Source organism: Carassius carassius, chromosome 33 (genome assembly GCF_963082965.1).
Source record: "Carassius carassius chromosome 33, fCarCar2.1, whole genome shotgun sequence".
NCBI lineage: Eukaryota > Metazoa > Chordata > Actinopteri > Cypriniformes > Cyprinidae > Carassius > Carassius carassius.
This window is the reverse complement of record NC_081787.1, coordinates 20,823,830-20,838,575: the sequence shown is the minus strand read 5'-3', so window position 1 is coordinate 20,838,575 and position 14,746 is coordinate 20,823,830. Positions and strand designations below refer to the sequence as shown.

General features: G+C 38.7%; 2 protein-coding genes across 4 annotated transcripts in view; both read right to left on the bottom strand.

The window, feature by feature from the left end:
* LOC132113949 (TBC1 domain family member 9B-like) overlaps positions 1 to 14,746 on the bottom strand; it is a 336,715-nt gene that overhangs the window by 112,453 nt on the left and 209,516 nt on the right. The window lies entirely within an intron of this gene.
* Positions 1 to 14,746, bottom strand: part of LOC132113953 (Kv channel-interacting protein 1-like) — a 73,831-nt gene that overhangs the window by 34,173 nt on the left and 24,912 nt on the right. Inside the window, exon 1 of one of the 3 annotated variants that reach the window (XM_059522022.1) lies at positions 4,424 to 4,643. The exons of the other annotated variants lie outside the window; for them this stretch is intronic. Within the exon in view, the coding sequence (XP_059378005.1) occupies positions 4,424 to 4,481 (58 nt within the window). The 5' untranslated portion in view covers positions 4,482 to 4,643. Of the gene's footprint in view, positions 1 to 4,423; positions 4,644 to 14,746 lie in introns of those variants that run through there. 3 annotated transcript variants of the gene reach the window in all.

Below are 14,746 nucleotides of genomic sequence, written 5' to 3'. Positions count from 1 at the left end.
CCTGTCACCAAGCTTAACTTGTGACACATCGTACATTCAGTTCACATAGATCAAACATAAATCACCTTTATATAACTAAGAAGATAGCTATGATGTAAATCAAGAACAATCAAGCATCTCAATATGTACCCCTATTTACAGTTAACATGTCAGATGTAAATAGTTCTCAAACATGAGTACAACCTATCAAAATACATGTAACAATATTTTACTGCTTAGATTAACATTTTAAACTTACAGATTGTGCTGTTTCAGGAGCAAAACAAGAAGGAAGGACGTGGATGCACCTTTAGACTCTGCTGCCATGAGCTCTAACATCCTAAAATGGCTGCTGTATTTTTATAGAAGACGTGCTACTTAAAATGTCCACAAGGTGTCAGTATTGACAAAATAAACTATAACATGACTAAGGCCAGGATACTTGAGGGTCTTAAATCGTTCAGTTATGAGATTGAAGTTCAGAATGCTCAAAATCAAGCATGTTGTAGCTCAGATCAGGTCAGAGGACTGGTTTGTCACAATAGATCTCAAAGACGCATTCTTCCACATATCCATCCTTCCACAACACAGGAAGTTTCTGAGGTTCGCTTTCGGGGGCGAAGCTTACCAATATCGAGTACTTCCCTTCGGCCTCGCACTCTCACCCCGCACGTTCACAAAATGTGTAGACGCGGCTCTGGTCCCCCTGCGCATGCAGGGCATCCGCATTCTCAACTACATCGACGATTGGTTGATTTTAGCTCAGTCAGAGCAGGTTGCGGCTCGGCATCGAGATGTCGTTCTCGCACATATGGGGGAGCTGGGTTTGAGACTGAACGCCGATTGTCCCCTGACTAACGCACGATTGTACCCTGCTCGTATCGAGTCGATCCTCATCTCAATCGAGAGATTCAGAGTAGGCCAGTCACTCACTGTCAAACAATTTCAGAGATTGTTGGGTCTGATGGCAGCTGCGTCCAACATGATACCTCTTGGCCTGCTGTACATGAGACCCCTACAGTGGTGGCTCAAGAACAAGGGATTTTCCCTGAGGGGGAATCTACTTCGCACTATCAAGGTCACGCGGCGCTGCCTCTGTGCCTTAGACATGTGGAAGAAACCTTGGTTCTTGAATCAGGGCCCAGTGCTGGGAGCTCCTTGTCGCCGTGTAATACTAGCGACGGACACATCTCTCACCGGCTGGGGTGCAGTCATGAATGGCCACCCTGCCCGTGGTCTGTGGAGTGGTCGCCATCTAACATGGCATATCAATTGTCTAGAAATGCTAGCAGTTTATCGTGCACTTCCTCCCAGACTTAAGGGGTCACCATGTGTTGGTGCGCACCGACAACACATCGGTGGTCTCTTACATCAACCACCAGGGAGGTCTGCGTTCACGCCCTTTGTACAAGCTGGCGCACCAGATCCTGGTGTGGTCCCAGAGCAAATTCCTCTCATTAAGAGCAGTATATATTCCTGGGAAACTAAATGTGGGAGCAGACATACTGTCGAGGCAGGGGCCAAGGCCCGGGGAATGGAGACTTCACCCAGAGGTGGTGAAGAAAATATGGAGAGTATTTGGCAGGGCTCAAGTAGACCTATTTGCGACTCAAGAGACATCACAATGTCCCCTTTGGTTCTCTCTAGTTCATCCAGCTCCTCTGGGACTGGACGCTATGGTACAGACCTGGCCGAGGCTTCGTCTGTACGCCTTTCCCCCTATTGCTCTGCTCCCGGGAGTTATGGCGAGAGTACGCCGGGACGGGGTCCGTCTGTTGTTAGTAGCCCCGTTCTGGCCGGGCCGAGTATGGTTCGCAGATCTAGTCTCGCTCCTCGACGGCTCTCCGTGGGAGATACCGATCAGGACAGACCTACTCTCACAGGCGCAGGGTACGATGATTCACCCTTGCCCGGAGTTGTGGAAGCTGTGGGTGTGGCCCCTGAGGGGGCACAACTGTTAACAGCTGGTCTCTCAACTGAGGTTGTTGAGACCCTCCTCCAATCCAGAGCTCCCTAAACGAGGAAACTGTACGCCCTGAGGTGGAAACTCTTAACCTCATGGTGAAGAGACCGCCAGTTAGACCCAGCAAATTGCCCAGTTGGTACCTACAGGCTAGGCTCTCTGCAGGGTTGACCCACTCCACGCTGAAGGTCTACGTGGTGGCCATTGCGGCCTACCACGCCCTTCTCGATGGCCAGTCTTTGGGAAGACACCCCCTAGTTACACGTTTCCTCCGCGGTGCGCTGAGGCTGAGACCTCCAGTACGGTCCCGTATTCCCCCGTGGGACTTGGTTGTGGTGTTAGAGGCAATGTGCAAACCTCCGTTTGAACGTATTCAAGATATTTCAGACAGACATCTTACACTTAAACCTCCTTTCTGTTGGCTATCACCTCTCTGCGGAGAGTAGGAGATCTTCAGGCCCTCTCTGTGGCCCCCACTTATCTTGAGTTTGCACCTGGCATGACCAAAGCGTTCATATACCCTCGAGCGGGAAATGTTCCTAAGGTTCCCTCTGTTACACCACGACCTGTAGTGCTGCAGGCCTTCTGTCCTCCTCCCTTTCGGGAGCCCGACCAAGTGAAGCTAAATTGTATGTGTCCAGGGCAGCTCTGTGATCGTATCACATATTTAAAACTTTATGAACCATAATCTCTAGCTTCCACTAACTGTCATATACACGTTCACTAGAAAGTGGCATTCCAGCGGATTATGTTGGATGTAGTGCAGCACTTTTTATGATGGATGGATGGCACTTTATAGGGCTTTAAAATATCGACCCCCATTCAATGCCATTATATACACCTACGATGTCTTTAGGGTGAGCAAATCATGGGTTAATCGTGGGGTTTTCATTTTTGGGTGAACTACCCCTTTAAATTTGCTCTCCGCTATGTTTCAAACTGATATGCTCCTTTATAACTCAGCAAGTTGTCACATAGTATTCGGTTCTCCCACTTATAAATACAGTTTCATTTGGTTAATCATGGGCTCAAAACTCACAATCAATATTTCTGACTCAATGGCACATTTTCCAGCCCGAAACTCCTTGAAACCAGACGATTTTGAAAAAGATAGTTTTTGAGAAACATGCTTCAGACGGTTTATTAGCAGTTATTAATTGGTAAACAGAATCATTGGCAAACCTGCAGATCAAGAACAAAGATACCAGACTCATTCATTTACAGGCCTACACTGAAGATTCCATACAAATGAACAAGAACAAGAGAGCAAAAAGAAAGAGTGAGAGATTAATAGGGCGTATCCAGCTTCATTTATGGATCACTGTATAATTGATGCCATATTCCTGATGCCTTGCCCTATTTCGCTCCAGTGCGGCTGCATATTATTAATGAAATCAATGTGTGACTTCAGCTCTTACACATGCAAACGATCAGTTTTGGATTTGTTTGTTTGTTTAATGACATGCCAGCTTTTTTAAAGATATTTTAAAGCTCAAGTTTAAGCATAAACTAAAGATTTTAAATTAAGATCAAATCAAAGTCAGAAAGAGCTTTATTGCCAAGTGTGTTTACACACACAATGTATTCATCTTAGTGTCAGGAGCTTCCAGTACAGAAAGTACAAATCTTAACAATGTAATAGAGAACTCAAAAAAAAAAATTCAAAGACTAAATTTGGATCAACATTATTTAAAACCTTTCCAAGGGTAGAAACAGAATTAAATTATTTTCCAATCAGTTTTGAAAGCTTAACGTGTAGCCTATTCTCTGCGCACTACAGATCGCTCTGTGTGTGTGTGTGTGTGTGTGTGTGTGTGTGTGTGTGTGTGTGTGTGTGTGTGATTGTGTGTGAACGATGAGAAGACAACCAAATCAACAAGTGTTGATGTCTCTCTCTCTAATGTGTCTCTCAGCTCTCCTGACATGAGCGAAGGGTCGGGACCATTCAGACGTTCACACAAACACACTCCAAACTTCCATCGCCATGTTACCATGACAACAGCGCTTCCAAGGTAACAGGCGGGAACGGAGTGCGTGTGTGAGTAGAGTGATAAATAACATGAGCATGTTTCAAACACATAAGCATACATGACCAGACAACACACACACCAGGCACACTCTCTTTGCTTCTACAAACTCAATTCATGTCATAAATAATCCTCTTAAAGCTTCATGAGTCACATAATGCATGCATTTGTGTGTGTTTTAGCACTGACTGTATTGCAGAGAAGCACGCAGCTGTGACGCTGGTGTCAGTCAAACGGCACTTGTTGCACAGTGCGTGCGTGCGTGAGTCATCTAATCACTGAAAACACTCACACGCGCAAGCATGCATGCAACTCAAGCATGAACATACAAACACACGCATCCATGTATGTTATTCAATCAGGTACACATGCATGCATTCACTTTTAGTCTGATATGTTTAAAGTTCTCAGTCCAGACAAACAGACAGATAGATAGAGTGAACTGACGTCTTACCGTTTGACGGTCGGCGCTGTCTTGTCTGCAAGGTCAATGTGCCAACAACCGCCCCCATGTTGTCACCGTGGAAACAAGTGTGTGTGTGTGTGTGTGTGTGTGTGGTGTACCTGTCACGTGTGTTTTCCACTCACTCGCTAGCTCTGTTTTTCTGTCCAACCGTCATTCTGTCTTATGTGACTCTAACGCTCTTGCTTCCAACTGCTCGCTTTCTGCCTCATTTTACCCCTCCCTCCTATACCCCCCTCACTCTCTCTTCTTTTCTCCTCTCTCTCTCTCTCTCTCTCTCTCTCTCTCTCTCTCACACACACACACACACACAATTTTTCATCTTTACTCACTCCATCTGCACAGCACACACAAGTGAGTCTCACAGAAACACGTCTGGGACATATTTCATCCCCAGAATTGTAAAATATAGGTAATATTTTGGTAAGATGTTATGTTTTTCAAGGAAATGAAGCATTACTATTTGGGAGAATTAAGATTTGTTTTTGTATTTCGATTTTTACAGATTTTTGTTTGATATTTTAATGACAACTAAGCACATTGCCCAAAAATTCTTATTAGCTACAAGAAATAATTTTTATTAAATTTTTATTTTAAGCACAATTACACATATTCCCACTAAATGACAATTATTTAATGACTATTAATTATTTTAATTAATTAAAATGATTTAATTATTATTTATTTTAATGACAATTAAAATGACAAATAAAATGTATTTATAAATATGTTTTTACATTTTAGACAATTAAACATATTATCCATAAATGCCTATAACTTTAGATATTTTAAATATATTTGACATTAATAACTAAGCACATTCCCCTAAAATTTCTATTAAAAAAAAAAAAAAATGGTTTAATGATATTTTATAATTGTATAAAATAAATTATAAAATGAACTGTAATTTCAAAATAATCATACATCATTGCAGAAATTTAAACAAACTCATGACTTACAATAATGATTACAATAATGAATAAAACGGCAAACTAAAAATAAATGAATAAGAATGTCTCAATCCAAAAACAATTCATGATCCAAAAAATGCTTCATTTTCATTATGCAATCCTTAACTAGATTTTGGATTAAATGTGATTTGTATATTTTTGTGAGATTCACTCACAATTCGAAGGCTGCTTCAACAGGTTGACACCATTAACATGCTGCTTTGATTCATTCTTTAGGTTAAAAATCAAATCGAGCAATGCATAATAAACTGTTATGGGTCACTCAAAACACAACATTATTGAAAAGACTCAACCAAGATTGTGAAAGACCTGAGAGAAATATGGACTATAAACACACATTAAAAAACAAAAAAGTACTTAAAAACATCATCCCTGTTGCTGCTCATCTAGAGCATTCCAGATCAGTTACTTCTACACATGTAGACAGTTAAAGTACACTGTAAAAAAAAGTCAGTAAAAATACAGTACAATATACCGTAATAATTTAAAGGAATTGTCCGTATTTTCTTTTTACAGGTGTTTCTCCGTATTTTTTTATTACGCTTTGCATTGTGGGCACAAGAAGCTCAGTCGACAATCGGCGCGAAACCAGTGCTTGAGCAGGCGCCATTATTCACGGAGATACTCTCGGTCAAAATCTCATTTTAAAGTCGGATTTAGGATTTTGAGATATGCAGAACAAAAATATAAAAGGGTCAGACCTAATTCATGCACACAAACACACAGGCATACACAAGCACGCACGCACACACACACACACACACACGCACGCACGCACACACACACACACACATACATACATACATATGCACACATGCATTCTCTCACTCACTCTCTCTCTCTCTCTCACACACACACACACACACACAGACAGACATATGCACACACTCTCTCTCTCTCTCACAGACACACACACACAGGTGTGACTGTCACAGAGAGAATTTCTATCCAATTTGGCTAATGCAGAACACGTGTGAGTGAGACCTAATGCATGCGCATGCACACTCACATGCAGAGAGAGCAAGACAGAGATGAAACGGAGATAAAAGACAACTGACCTTTTCCACTGTAAAAAGTTTACGTCTAGATGTAAGAGCTAGACCTGTGTTTGGAAAACAAAGGAATTGTTCCCACACAAAGGCTATAAAAGAGGGTCTTTGGTGTCCTGCACACAGTTCATTCTGTGCTGGCAGTATGACAAAGCGCTACACTCTCCTCGAGACACTGGACCACTTGCTGGATTCCAGCGAAACTGAAGATGCCCTGGAAGACTCTGAGCCAGAAGACTCTGTGCCCCCTGAAGACAACACAGGGTTAGAAGATTACCAGGAATCGGATGATGACTGTGAGGAGGGAGATGCAGATCAAACCTTCACTTCTAAAAATGGGCAAGTAACCTGGTCTACTACCCCACCTTCCCAGGGGCCAGGGAGAGCTTCAGCAGCACGTGTGACAAAGCTGACACCCGGACCGACAAGGTACGCATGTTCTCGTGTAGTGGACATAAAGTCATCTTTTTTATTGTTTTTTCCACCAAGCATCCAAAGCATCTTGGTGGAGATGACAAATTTGGAAGGCAAGCGAGTATAGGATGCTGACTGGAGGGATGTCGACTGGACTGATATTGAGGCATTTATTGGTCTGCTTATTCTTGCTGGAGTTTATTGTTCTAACAATGAGGCCCTGTCCAGTTTGTGGGAGGCTGAAACTGGGCGTGCGATTTTTTTTGCTGTAATGACTCTGAAAAGGTTTAAAACTTTATCAAGAGTCATCCAATTTGATGACAGGGCAACAAGACCTGCTCGCCGAGAAACTGACAAGCTGGCACCAATTCGGGATCTGTGGGATTTATGGGTTGAGCGTCTCCCACTAATGTTCAACCCTGGTTCAGACGTAACGAAGGATGAGTGTCTGGTGCAATTTCGAGGTAGATGCTCATTCAAGCAATACATGCCTAGTAAGCCGGTATAAAAATATGGATTGAAAATCTGGGCAGCGTGTGACACCAGAACGAGTTATGCATGGAACATGCAAGTTTACACCGGCAAACCTCGAGGTGGACAGCCAGAGAGAAACCAGGGCATGCGTGTGGTCCTTGATTTGACCACTGATCTGCAGGGACACACAGTGACGTGTGACAATTTCTTCACTTCCTATGCCCTTGGCCAGGAGCTCCTGAGAAGGAAGTTGACCATGGTTGGCACAGTTCGAAAAAACAAGCCAGAACTCCCACCTGCTCTACTGACCATGAGAGACCGAGCTGTGTTTTCTTCTCTTTTTGTGGTCAATGAAACACACACTATTGTTTCGTATTGCCCCAAAAGGCATAAAAATGTGCTGCTCATGAGCACATGTAACAAGGATGGCAAAATCAGTGACAGGGAGGACAAGAAGCCAGAGGTCATCTTGGACTACAATCGCTGCAAAGGCGGAGTTGACAACCTTGACAAGGTATTTACAAATGTTATTATTTGATGCATTGTTTAGCTAATTTTCAAAGTTGCTGAGTTAGTAATTGATACTTCATTTGCTAGCAGATATACTAATTTGTTTGTGTGTGTGTGTGTGTGTGTGTGTGTGTGTGTGTGTGTTTGAAATATTGCAGATGGTTTCAAGCTACAGCTGCAAGCGAAAGACTAATCGATGGCCAATGGTTGTCTTTTCCACAATCCTCGATGTTTCGGCCATAAATGCCTTTGTGGTGTGGAGAGAAGTCAATCCATCATGGGAGAGAGGGAATAGTATGAAAAGGAGGCTCTTTCTAGAGCAGCTGGGAAAAGCTCTGGTGTCCCCTCAGATGGAGCGACGACAACACGTGCCTCGTACACCAGCCTCTGCAGCGATTCTGAAGAGACAACAACAGCATTCGTCCAACGAGCCAGGGCCCTCCACTGATCCACCCCCAAAAAGAAAACGGTGTCAGGTTTGTCCACGGGCAAAGGACACCAAAACTGACAAGCAGTGCACAAACTGCAAAAGAGCCATTTGTGCTGCTCACACGGTGTTCCTGTGCCAGATGTGCGTGGACTGATTATTGTTTTACAATTTGTTTTACATATTTTTTGTAGCTTGTTATTGCTTTTATGTTCAGTGTTCAGAATGTTATTGAAAAAAATGTTATTGTTATTAGATGTTCACTCATATTGCTTTTTTTTTTTTACATATTATTTATTTCATTTCTTTTGCATTCTAAAGTTAATTATTTATTTTTACACTTTGTTCATTAAAATAATGCATACAACAATATGCAACTAAAATCTGACTCCAAGTCTTGTCCTTTAGGTGTGTCTTAGGTGGCATTTATCTGTCATATTTCTGTGGCATTTTGTAAAAAACAGACATTTCAAAATGCATCAAAACTACAAAAATTCTACTATTCTAAAAAATAATTATTTTAAATGTCCTTTCTTATTTTTACATATATATATATAAATTCACAAAATGTATTTAAAAAGTTGTAATACAAGCAGTTGGCAACATGCAGTAAAATGAATGGCTCTCTATTGCCTCTGCTGGTCAAAACTATTTCTTTCTTAAACTGCAAAGAATTGAAGGTTTATCTCTAATCAGTAGATGGCGTTCTTCTACACACAACACCTAGATCAATATCCAGAAACAATTTAAATTAAATTTAGATCATCATTTAAGTGATTTTTTCATAAAAAAATAATATTTCAAATGCAAGCTTATGGTGTAGTTGAGGAATTGTGTGGTAAATAGGTACAAAAGTACTTCATATCTCCCAAAATGAATAGATGAGCAGTAAACAAAAAAAAAAAAACATATATTATTTGTATAATTAAAAATGTATATTTTTTGTATAATTTCTCTATCAATTGTTGGGGTCATATAGACCCCAAAGACCAGATCTGTAAACAGGAAACGAAGACCTTATTAGGGTTAAAATGGTCCATGTGACATCAGTGGTTCAACTGTAATTTTACAAAAATATTACTTTTTTTTCTTTTTTTTATAAAAAGAATACTTTTTGTTTGCAAAGTGTGCAAAGTAAACAAAATTACAACTTTATTCAATGATTTATCCTCTCCTGAGAGAGTCTGCCGCCATTAACTAGAGTACCATTAATTTGCGTGTGCATTAATTTGCCAGTAAACAAGGTGCAGCACATGCAGGGTCTACGTCAACAACACCACACACATTCCCCATGGGCCAGAGAGCTCTCGGATTTCATCAGAAATATCTTAATTCGTGATCTGAAGATAACTGAATGACTTAACAGATATTTTATAAGCAATGTTTAAACTGGAACTTAATAATTCAATCTCAACCTGTTCTGCATGTTATTCTGTACTTTTTCATTCATTTTCATTTCTTGTCATTAACAGTCTTCCTGTGAAGAAATCCTGAACGAGCGTCAAAGGTTCAGATGAAGGCAATCTACGCTTCCAAGACTCATGTATGAACTACTTCTAGATTCCATGTAAATTTAGTTTTTTCTTTTTTTTTTCAAATCTCAACTTAGGACTTGGACTAAAAATTCAGCAAAAGAAAAAAAAAGTAGTTTCCAGTTTCCTCAGACGGGCACATGGCAAGAGATACTAAATGCACAAAAACACTTGGAGCCCTGATCTTAATTTGGACTGTATAGTTTTCTTAGTTTAACATTGAAATGTCAGGCATGAGTGCATAAATCTTTCTTCTTTATTTTCAAATGCTGTACAAGAAAGTTTTTTTTATTTATTTTTCGATGTCAATTGTAGATGCAGATAATTTAGCATGAATAAGAGGTTAGTAATCTAACTAGGGTTGGTTCACAGTTCATAATATTATATGAATAATCTCATTCCAATACTTTTAGACTTTTGTTCATTTTTGGAACACTAATGAAGATCCATTTTAATGAAATCTGACAGATATACTGTATTGGACGTTGAAATGGTAGTTGCATAGGCTGTCAATTGAGGGACAGAAAGCACAGAGATTTCATTAAAAATACTCTTCATTTGTGTTTAAAAGATGAATGGAAATCGTATGGATTTGAAACAGTATGAGGGAGAATAACTGATGACAAAATTCACATTTTGTGCTTTTTAAATAATGTTGTGTTCTATGGGAAAATGGTGTCATTTCACTTGACTATTGACTATAAGTCTGTAGCAATTGTTAATAATGACAGCCCTGTTTTTGTATTAATTTTTACCCCATGTATTTGAAAATGTATTCTTTGTGACCACTATTTGGTGCAACACCAATATTGTACAAGTACCTGTTCATGATTTCTTTTTTCTGCATGTTGCTGTTTAAACTAAAAATTGTTCTATAATACAAACATTTTCAATGGTGCTTTTCACATTGTTAAATTGATGTCATAATATTTTTGTCTTCACTAAGGCAAATAAAAGCTACTGAACACATTTTTAAGAATGTTCACATGAGGTAAAAATAAACCATGTTCAATTTGTACATATTGTGCTGGATTTATTTGCTACAGAAGAAGCCTATGCTAATAAAAAAATTTCAATCTCTGCATAACGGATTTTCCGTTTATGGTACGGAAGAAAATGTTAATCTACAGAAATTTCCATTTTAATGTTGAAGGAAGTGTCCGTAAACTGTCCGTAAATTTAACAGAAAATGTCCTGGTAATTTTCTGCCAGTACATTATCCGTTTTTTTTACGGATTTTTTTTTTCAGTGTATAAGGAGATAATGGATGTGTTTTCTAATAATTGATAAAATGGCATGAATGTCAATGTAAATGTCAGGACGGGCATATTCACGGCACCTTCCTGCTGATACATTAGCATTCCAAGGACTTGAAATGACACCATCATTAATTATTAATGAACACTCATAATTACCCAAAGATGCTCTTGAAATCATTATTAGGTCAAAGTACAGGACTAATAAAGATTCTAAACGCATGACAGTACATCTGCTTAATATAACGGACAGATTCCAAGTGGAGATGGATACTTTTATTGTGATGAGTTCAAAATACCAATGTCACTCAATGCATACCGTTTCATGTTCTATTATCAAATGTGAATATGCAGTAGTGCACATGCAGTGAGCAGCACACTAACATAAGCCTAGACTTGAATGTGTTTTCTGCAGCTCACAGGCATGAGACTGAACTCACAGGAGACGAGATATCGCTCAAGAGACTTAACACACTTCTGAGATTTCTGTGGATCAATTACATAAGGGATAAAACAGTTAGCCTTAAAATAAACCCTGATAAGGTGATCTGCTAAGCATCCCTCAGCACTAACCACCTCACATACGTGATCCCGCTCATTACACAGACATGGATTGCAAAACAGAGGCCAGTGGGACATTTTGTCTGTTTCTGACCATGTGGGCAGCTGAAATCTGGCAATTGAAAAAAAGCATGACCACATTTCTCACCCTTCCATCTCACACCTTCCATACTCTCTTGTAGCGAAGTAACGTGAAAGACCACTCATGCTGCTCAATATATTGTCATTTTCATAGGATAAATACTGACCCGACAATCAGCTACTTTTTGGAATGATTGGTCTAGTGAATTTTTATTTTTATTTGTGCAAGCTTTATTTACTTACTAAATTAAAATCTAAAACAATTAAAATAAAATAATATTCATTCAAATCAAAAATTATCAGTCATATATTTTTTAAATAAATTAAAAGTAAATAAAATATATTCATTTATTACAATTCTTAAGAATAAATACATAAACAAAAGATGAAATATTGAGTCTAAATTATTTTACGAGGAAAAAAGAATCTGGCGTGATACAAGAAGCTAGCACAGCTACAAAGAAAATCTGTTGCCTGGAAAAACAAGAAATATTTAACCAAAAAATCGACCAATGAGAACCAAGTATTCACAGAGATATGTAAAACAAGCTTATTTAATAATTTAAAAAATTCATAAGCTCTAGTTAATGTGGAGTGTTAATACATAGATTTTCAAGGGATTGAAGTTCACGAGGTTTAATGTAATGGGATCCATCCACTGGGAAATGAACTGCATAGTTTTCAAAAAGATTCAAATCTTCTACTGAATAAATCTGAACACTTCCGCAGCAGAAAGAAATAGGCCTAATGATTTACTGTAGATAGAAAAATCATGCATTGCATTAATCAGGACTGAGATATGATGACTGCTGTGAGACGTCACATCTCACCCGTCTGTCTGTCTGCAGTTCCTCTCTTCCTCTTACACTCAACAGAAACAGAAAGAAATGAGTTTTTCTCCAGACATACCGAGTGTTTGATGTTTACACCCAGCAGCGGTTTAATAAAGACTGAAACGGAGATGAAAATGGAAGATGAGGCATGAGGGGGGATTGGGCGGGGAATGGCCCCAGTAACTTCCCGTCGTCCCGGTGAAAGGGGAATTGACTATAGAGTGTTATTACAAGGTCGCTGACAGAAGGGATGAGTTTTGATCGAAGGGTTGTTGACGTCAGTCAAACAGATTCAAGGAAACAATGCATGTCAAAGAACATTCATATAAATGTTGCTTATTCACAAAATTTGTCTGTGTATGTCAGGTAAGGTATTTGCTCTGACATGCCTTAAAGGGATAGTTCACTCAAAATTGTAAAATCTGTCGCACCCTCATGTCGTTCCATACTGTATATTTCTTCACTGAAACACAAAAACTGTATTTAAACAAAGACTGGTGTTCATACAACATTGGACTCCACTGACTGTCATTAACTGGTCAAAAAAAAAAGATCATTCAGAAGAAAGCCAGTTATGCAGCTTTGTAACAAAAATATATTTTGCATATTTCATTTTTCTGTGGACTATCCCTTTAAAAAAGTTCCCATTAAATATAAAAAATAAGAATAGATTCAAAATATATTTAAATATAATAAAATATATAATTCTATAATATTTAAACACAAAAATACAAATAATAGTAGGCTATAATAATTTTGTTAAATGACCATGTAATGTTCTATACTGTTTTTCACTTAATAAATGCTATGAAGAATTGTATTACATCACTTTCTCTCACGTGCACTAATTTTAAATATAGAGTAACAAACAGAAGTATTTACCTACATATACTCTGATAAAACGACAGACTTCAATAATTCAATAATTCAAAACAATTCTGAATTGATTCACTGAAAATAGCTAAAACTGATTCACTTGAAATGAATCACATTTCAAAGCATAACGTGTCAAATACTGTCATGTTCGATTTTGACAAATAATGCCAAAAACTGTGATTCAAAAGTCAGTCTGATGGAACAAATGTACAAAACATGCCATAAGAAAACTGTGGAAATGATCTCGGGCCATGGCAGAAAAAAATATATAAATGCATCCAAAAAGGTCTCTTTCACCAACACATAAATGTATCCCAAAGAGCGTATACCATTGACTTCTATTGTTTTATATAAAAATGGTTATGAACTTACAAACAAGAAAATCCTGTGCATTAAAAAACAAAACAAACAAACAATCCAATTCATTTATGAGCTCATTTCAGTGTAGGTAAAGCAACACACATAAACAGAAACTATTATAAAGTCTATCTGACAGGAATGTATCATGCAACAGGCCTCAGCAATTATTGAATCAAATGTCTTTTTCAAAAAGAACTTGTACCAATTCAACAAATAATCACACACAAAAAACAAATATGTACACGTCAGCTCAACTATTAGTCAGGTCAAAATATGATTAAATGAACATTACATATGCTATTTCTTCAGATCTCAGATGTAAATCTTATTTAAAGGGGTGCTATTATGCTTTTTCACTTTTCAACTTGAATTAGTCTGTAATGTTGCTGTTTGAGCATAAAAAAGATCTCCAAAGTTACAAATCTCAAAGTCCAATTCAAAAGGAGATATTTTATTTAACATAAATCACTTTTCAAAACAACGAATGGGATGAGACCTGGTTGAGCTGCACTACAGAAGGCATTGAGTGTTATCACTATGTCTGAGACGCGCTAGTGTTCCCAAGACAGACGAGCTTAGAGTGGTTACAATCATCCGGGTTTAAATCACGCTCAAACTGATTTAATTTTAACGCAATATTTAAACTGAAGCTCGCAGCAGACTGCTTTGGTAAGAGGCAGGACATTTCCCGATCAGTCGCCAAGTGCTGTCAATCACAACACACACTGGCCCAGCTAACAAATCACAGCACATCTCATATTCCAGAAGGCAGGCCTTCATTTGATACAGGAATTATTTGAGCCGTTCATGCCAGACTGGGGCGAGAGGTATTGTAATAATTTTAAATATGTGAAAAATAATGTGTTTTTGAACAACCTAGTATGAGAGCCTGTTCACGTACACCCCCAAAACAAAATCAAGACCCCTTTAACATATAACTAATTAGCTTGATTCTGCAATGCAACCTCAT